General features: G+C 47.5%; 3 protein-coding genes across 3 annotated transcripts; 2 read left to right on the top strand and 1 right to left on the bottom strand.

Annotated features, from left to right (window-relative positions):
* The first annotated feature begins 301 nt into the window (after positions 1-301).
* Positions 302-1,782, top strand: LOC119222690 (endonuclease domain-containing 1 protein-like). Its single transcript, XM_037479503.2, has 2 exons — positions 302-768; positions 899-1,782. The coding sequence occupies exons 1-2, from the start codon at positions 478-480 to the stop codon at positions 1,481-1,483; spliced, it is 876 nt and encodes a 291-aa protein (XP_037335400.1). The 5' UTR covers positions 302-477; the 3' UTR covers positions 1,484-1,782.
* Positions 1,783-2,963: 1,181 nt separating this feature from the next.
* On the top strand, positions 2,964-4,459 carry LOC119223759 (endonuclease domain-containing 1 protein-like). Its single transcript, XM_037481172.2, has 2 exons — positions 2,964-3,372; positions 3,862-4,459. Exons 1-2 carry the CDS (start codon positions 3,049-3,051, stop codon positions 4,441-4,443), a joined length of 906 nt encoding a protein of 301 aa, XP_037337069.1. The 5' UTR covers positions 2,964-3,048; the 3' UTR covers positions 4,444-4,459.
* ufsp1 (UFM1-specific peptidase 1 (non-functional)) lies at positions 4,446-6,416 on the bottom strand. Its single transcript, XM_037481173.2, has one exon. It carries the CDS (start codon positions 5,829-5,831, stop codon positions 5,058-5,060), a length of 774 nt encoding a protein of 257 aa, XP_037337070.2. The 5' UTR covers positions 5,832-6,416; the 3' UTR covers positions 4,446-5,057.
* Between the last annotated feature and the right edge of the window lie 1,399 nt (positions 6,417-7,815).

The following is a 7,815-nucleotide window of genomic DNA, read 5'->3' on the forward strand; positions in this document are numbered from 1 at the left end:
CTTTTTCTTATATATATATATCATATAGTAAAAAATAGAATAATTAAGCAAAATTTGAATTACCCTCTGACTTTCCATAAAATGTGCCCTGCAGATACAGACTCCATATTGTGTTGAGATGAGTAAAAGGAGAGGTGCGAAACCAAAATGTCCACCACAGGGGACAAAAATGAATGGGCTGGGTCTCAGGAGCATAAGCTGCCCCCCGCTGTACTGCAACATACGTAGATACAGATATTTGTAACATTGCGTATTAGAGGCCGACTGTAGCCGTTCCTCTGGCTGTGGGCGGATCTGCTGAGGTGTGGAAGTGCTGGAACTGCTTTGCATGTTGGGTCCTGATTACAGACGGTGAGAAAGCTTTCTCCTATGAGCTGCGTGGGCAGCCGGGGGGACCCAGTCAATCCGCCGTGGCAGCTCACTGAAACACACCCAACCTGAATTTGACAGCTGCAGTCGCTCGAAGCCCTCCTGACCATGGCACCGTGGGCTCAGACCTTCACGCTCGCCTACTTAATAACGTCATTGGCGAGAGGGAGAGTGGAAAAGGAGCCCCCGTCCGAGTGCAAACAATTCCTCTACATGGGAACACCGCCGACCGGGCTGGAGCACAGCTCCCTCCGGTTCATCTGCCAACATTACAACAGGAAGCCCCGCTACATGACGCTGTTCAACACCCTGGACCACATACCCGTGTACTCTGCGTACACTTTCAAACGCTCCGACGGGGAGAAATGCGTGGACGTGCCGTGGATGTATGAACCGCAGGTAAGGAAGACTGAAATCATTAGCATTTTATTTTTCATTTTAAATAAAGCACATGTTGTGTGACCACATTGTAGCGCGCCATCCTCCTCATCGCCCTTGCACTGTCTCTGCGTGTGTCGGTCCCACACAGCTGTCCACAGCCTCGGACACAGAAGAGATGCAGCCCTTCCCACTTGGTAACAATCACATGAATTTTGAAGACGCCCAAGCCGTCCTGGACGACTACACAAACGCCATCCTCTACGAGCGCGGCGCCCTCAACCCGGACGAGCATCAGGACGACCCCGACGACAAGGCCTCCACCTACACACTCACCAACGTCGTGCCCATGGCGCCCGACGTCAACAACAGAGTGTGGCACACACAGGAGCACATCATCCGCAAACGGCTCAACAACTACTGCCAGGGGACGGCTTACGTCGTCACGGGCGTCACCACCTCGGGCAAGATGATCCGGCGGGAAAACATGAACCGCGTAGCAGTCCCGGCCTTCTTGTGGTCGGCTTACTGCTGCGTGGACTACGACCACAACGCTCCTTACGACGAGCGCTACAAGTTCCCATCTTTTGCCCACTACGCCCGGAATGAGGGGGAGAACAACGAGGCTGTGGAAGTCTCCGTGGAGAAGCTGAAGGAGTTCCTCAAGAAGACAACCTTTGTGGACAAGAGCTTTCAGATCTTTGTGGGGGACTGCGTCCCACCAGGGGCCAGATAAAACTAAGTAGCGTAAACAATGGTTGTGCTCAAGTGTCCCAGGGAGCTATGACAGGGATCAGGTAGCCAGCATGCAGAGTACCAGGACTAGGATGTAGAAGCAGCTCAAAGGTATTGATTCTGTTGTTCACGCCTGGACCTTTTCTGCTGTGAAATGTCTTCATCAGCCGAATGGAGGAGCTCAACATGGAATTATTTTCATTGCTAAAAATGCATGCTCAGAGAGTGAGTTCCATAGCGGTGCTAACCCTTCGTTTAGAAAAAGGAAAAAGGTCCAGCTGCTTTGTCTAATTTGTGTGAATAAACCATTGTGAACTACAATCAAACCGTCTCTGTTTTCAATCACATTCAACAACCATTATGTGATGCTACATGAATTGCTTTATGATCTCTTATAAGTAATACATGAAAACAAAAATGTAAGCCTTTTAGACACGTTTCCTACTAAGTCTACATTGTTTTCCTACTTCACCATTATATATACATATAGTGAAAAGTATCATTATAGAGTAGTCTTACTATTTTCATTTGTATATATATAATAAGCTTTGTATGTATGTATAGAAGCTTTAACTTTGTCGGTATATCATCTATACATTTTTAAATTGGAATTAATAAAATGTATATTAATAGTCTAAAATAATTAAATATTATATACTGATCACCAGCATCACTTACACCTTATAAAGGGTCAGTGCTGTTGTGGTCACCTCAAACATTCGAACATGGACTAAATCATTGGAACGAACAAATGGCTGATTTGGATTTGTGTAAATAAACTACAATTAATAGCTGGTGGATCAGATCTCTTTCTCCAGGCTCGCACACAAATTCACATTAAAATGTGTTGTTTTTTTGTTCAAGGCCCATCTCACATACTGCTGCAAACCTGCAACTGGATTTTTGGGGCTCAATAATGACTGCACGCTCAAGGACCTCTTGTGGTTGCAGCGATTCAAAACTCAAAACACCTTTATTGTCACTGACCGCCTGTTGACTCCTCTGTAATGTGTACTAAGCGGCCCCCGGCTCCTGCTCCTCTGCCACAGACATTTGGGGGAGATTAATTTGCTCAGTCAACCTGACACCAAAATAAAAGCTTCAGGTCGCCGTGCTGTGACGGACATGAGGCAGACGCCCGCACGTTGTAGTCATCTGCATAGCTTGCAATGAAAGGACATCTGCTGTGTCAACCGTGTATGTGAAAAACGCATCTAATGCGGCAGTCTGAACGCTTGACGTAAAACTCGAACAAAAGGTCTCATTTTTAATGAGCCAAAACAAGGTCGGCTTCATTCTTTTCCTCTGCCGTTCACAGCGATACACTGCTCTCCTTGATTGATAACATTCAACGCGGTTGAATTACTGCGACGACACTCGTGGAGTTTTGAATATATGGAAAGGCCTTTACAATGGGAGGCCAGTTCGCTGCAAGTACGGATGAAGCTGAAGAGTATCTGGCTTTGCAGAGCTGTCATAGAGGCTGCACTTGTCGCGCCACAGAGGGTTTGCCGTGGCGTCGGGGTCTAAAAGGACAGAGCGTTTTGAGGGACGGAGAGCTTCACGATGATGTCTGCAGCAGGAAACTGGGCCTCTCCCTTGGCGGCTGTCATGGCCGTGCTGACCTGTGCGTTGCTCCGGGGCGCTCGGGCAGGAGTGGTGGGGGACTTCAACCATCAGGAGCGCTGTAAGGACTCCCTCTACATGGGCACCCCACCCAGAGGCTACCTCCGCAACTCCTTCACCAAGATCTGCCAGAGGTACGAGGACAAACCCCGCTACGTCACCCTGTACGACCCCCACAAACACATCCCCATCTATTCGGCCTATACGTTCAAGAAGTCAGACGGGGAGAAGAGGGTGGACTTCCCGTGGATGTTTGAGCCCCAGGTGAGTGTTCCTACAACTCCAAGTCCGAATGTTAGTGAACGAAAAAGCCTTTTTTCACTCAGTTTCAATTCCATTGTTGGTTGTTTAGGCAATGCATACTGTATTATATTTGGCCATAATAGTTGATAACATGTATAGTTATGTGCTTACATTCATCAATAATCTAATGTCTAAAGAAACGAAAGCCAGATATTTCACATATTTAATACCTGAAGTAGTTTAGAGAGCTGTGGCTACTATATTAATGTTGCTACTGGCAACTAGGTAAGCTTGAGATAAGCTGCTTTATTGACTGTGAATGGCATATCCATGAGATAGTGTAGCCATGGCCATTTATGGTATGTATTCAATGTATCACTTACCAATCTTTGTTGTGAACGTAGCACATATATTAAGAAGCTAAAAAGTCTATAACTTACAAATAAACAATTAGTTTCAGTAAATGAAATTCTTGCCATATTGTGCCTCTCCTTGTCTCGCTCTCCCCAGCTGGCCTCAGAGAAGAGCACCAGCAACATGCAGCCCTTCCCCCAATCCTCCAGCATGCATATGAACTTCGAGGACACCCAGGCCGTCCTGGAGGACTACGCTGACGTGGTGCAGTACGAACGTGGCCAGCTGAATCCCGACGAGCATCAGAGTGACCCTCTGGACAAAGCCTCCACCTACAGTTTGACAAACGTGGTGCCCCAGATCAGGGAGTTCAACCTGGGCCCCTGGGCGGAACACCAGGACCTCGTCCGCAAGCGCCTCAACAACTACTGCCGCGGCAAAGCCTTCGTGGTCACCGGGGTCACCACCTCCGGGCACACCATCCGTCGCAACAACCTGGACAGGGTGGCCGTGCCGGAGTACATGTGGTCGGCCTACTGCTGCACCGAGTTTGACCAAAACGCACCATACTTTGTGCGCTACAAGTTCCCGGTGTTTGCAGCTTATGGGCTGAACGATCGCGTCAACAACCACATGGTGGAAGTTCCTCTCAAGAACCTGGAGAAGTTTCTCAAGGGGAGGATGGATGTGGATAAGAACTTCCAGATTTTCTACAACGACTGTGTACCAGATAATTGAGATAAAGTGATCTTTGTTGAAGTTTGAAGTGTGTTGTTTCTATGAACTAATAACATACATTGTACACAATAAAATGGGGAATGAATTGGAGTCGGTCTCACTGTCTAAATTGTCTAAGTCTACACGTCAAAAATGAAAAACATTGAGTTTACCATCATGTAACAAAAACTACAAATTGTTATGTTTGACAAACTGGAATGATAAATGTATATTCATATTCAATTGGAAGTTGACTTGTCAAAAGAAGGCAAACAAAATCCACTTAATGCTAGGTTACAATACATTTTTAGTATGAACAGAAGTAATGATATTCATAGTATTCAACAATCATGGCCTATCTAAATCCAAATACAGACTTGTTGATGATTGACGCTAATTTGCAAATTTGGAGAGAAAATGAATACAAACTATAATTATATATATACACACACACACACACACACACAATAAAGAGCCATAACGTTGAACATTTTCCAAGTTATTTGATCAATATATTCTTCAAATAGGCTGTAGCTATTGATTTCATCCACAGGATGGCATTACAATCCATTAAAGTCGGTCCCAACAAGACACCGTGTGTTGCTCGTCCTCGCACCGCAACATGTGCTCGTAGTTTACAGGAAGGTGTGTCGCTTGCTTTGCTGGCCGTCCGAGGCCGTCTGAGGCAAACACAGGTTATAAAACGAAGACTGGTCCAGAGATGACACGCTTTTCCACGCCACCCACCCCCGCTCCTGCAGCTCGCCCTTCTCCAGCGGACCTCCGTGGTAGTGGGGGTCCGCGACCAGCAAGCAGCTCCCGTTGTCCCCGGTGCACACCCCTAGGATCCCCTTAGAAGAATTGTCCCTGTCCCCGCCCATCATGACGGGACAGCCGTGCTCCGAGAAGTGCCGGTGGAGCTCCTCCACTGCCACCTGCTCCAGCTCGCCCCCCCCACCTCTGACGTGCACCACTTTGCACGGCACGTCGTAGTAGTAGTCGAGGATCAGGGAGGCTTCGACCGTTCCGATCCACTCCCTGGAGCCCGAGAACGAGCCCGGTTTGTCCCCCATGGCCACCAGGGCTCGCTGCATGTCCCCGATGCGCGGGGGAGCTTTGGGTTCGTCCCTGAACGGAGAGCCGCTGCGGCAAAGCCAGGATGCCATTGTCTGCACGGTGCGGTAGCCGCAGCCCCAGCCTCTGTCATCCTGTCCATCGCAGCCGTAATGGAAGTAGAGATAGTCTCCTTTTATCAGAGAACACCTCACGGGACCTGCATATGGATTAGTTAGACCGGCGTGGACATTGCTGGATAGGGTTTCCGTCGTGTTCATAATCTTCGCGTCCTCCGCTCTACTTTCTCCCCAGTCGATCCCCTCGAATGCCGCTACCACAACATTGTTATCCATCTGTCGTGTTTGTCTTGTCACATACTGCACTTGATATTAAATATTCCCGGCAGAGCAATACATTCCTCCATAATATGACGTTCTTTACCGGATATGTTTTGGTGTAACCGCGATGGCTGTCTCTACGCTGCACTTCCAAGAACACTCGTTCCGCTTATTATTGTTCCCACTGACGGTGATGCCTCCGGGAGCTCTTCGTCGGCTTCGTTTCATTCTTGCAAATGTAACCATTAAGTGCAGCTTAAAGGAGAATTTATTTCGGAAGATCAGATCAATAGTCAACTGACCTTTTCCACAAAAAAATCTCTGCTAACAGCTCAGGAAAGTAGACAGAAGCTGTAAGTAAAAAGCTAGCTTGCAGTAATAGTAGTGATGGCCGTGATTTCAAAGTATAGTCAACAAAATATTTTTTGTAAAAGCATTATGAAGAATGTCCTCATCTCATTTTGTTGTTTAGCAAAGCTATTTATTTGTTGGGTGTTTGAAACTTTGAACTGTGTTTGAAGATCCAGTGCACACAAATTGATTTCACTATGATCCATGAAGCACTATGGATTTTTTCTTTCCCAAAAAAAACAAACCAGGACAACGATATATGGCTACCCGGGGTAAAACACACATTATTAGTCCTTCTAATGATGACATGTGTGTGTAGGATCAAAGTCAAGAGACAGTCACTGGATAACCAGTGCGTTATCTGTGTGTGACCACAGAAAGCAGACAGGGAATAGTGAACCGTTAACTCCCACCTGGATAACCACGACATCCCCCGTCAGGGCCTTTGGCCTTCTGCACCTCTCACTGTGCGCCATCCACATGTCAATACATCCGGGCTGCATCAGTGGAAGAATTCTCCCCAAACGTGTCAAAATTGGAAATAAAAAAACAAATGTGTGTTTTGTTGTCAGCAGATGACTGTAGCGCTCCACGTATAGATCATCGGTACTGTGGAAGAGTTAACCCACTCCTGAAGAAACCCACCCTCGACCTATCTGAAGAAAACAACTACAGGCCGGTCTCTCTTGCCTTTTTGTCCAAAACGTGCTATCTTTAACCAACTCTCCTTCTATCTCCACCGTAACAAACTCCTTGACCTTCACCAGTCAGGCTCCAAGGCGGGCCATACCACAGATGGCCTCCTCTGTCCTCATCCTTCTGGACCGTTCTGCTACATTTGACACAGTAAAAACACCAGATCCTTATTTCCTCTACACCGACTCTCTCGGCTCTGTCATTCACTCGCATGGTTTCCCCCACCACAGCTACGCCGATGACACCCAACTAATTCTCTCCTTCCCTCACTGGGACACTCAGGTGGCGGCACGGATCTCTGCCTGTCTGGCTGACATCTCTCAGTGGATGTCCGCTTACCATCTGAAAATCAACCCTGTCAAGACTGAACTGCTTCTCTTTCCAGGAAAAGATTCTCCGACCCAGGACCTGTTAACTTTGGCAACTCTGTGTTAACTGCGAGGAACCTCGTTGTGACACCTGACAGCCAACTCTCCCTGACTCCCAACATCACAGCGACAACACGATCCTGTAGACACACGCTCTACAACATCAGCAGAGTACTTCTCACTCAGAAGGCGGGGCAGGAACGCACTCAGGCTCTTGTCACCCCGCCTCGACCATGTAACTCTCCCCTGGCAGGTCTCCCTGCTATCGCTCATCCAGAATGCAGCAGGTCGACTGGTTTTTAACCTTCCTAAATTCTCCCACACTACACCAGTGCTCCGTTATCTTCATTGGCTGCTCTTATCCACTTCAAAACATTGGTAGTCATGTACCGTGCTGTGAATGGATCGGGTCCAGTCTACGTGCAGGACATGGTGAAACCCTACATCCCAACCCGCACACTCCGCTCTGCGTCCTCAATGGGAGATTTTTAAGATTTAAACGTTTTTTGGATGAAAACAAGACTTCAGAATCATTGGTTGTCGTCATTATTTTGTGCACCCACGTGCATCACCTCATGATCCCA

This window comes from Pungitius pungitius, chromosome 1 (genome assembly GCF_949316345.1).
Source record: "Pungitius pungitius chromosome 1, fPunPun2.1, whole genome shotgun sequence".
In the NCBI taxonomy this organism is placed as follows: Eukaryota; Metazoa; Chordata; class Actinopteri; order Perciformes; family Gasterosteidae; genus Pungitius; species Pungitius pungitius.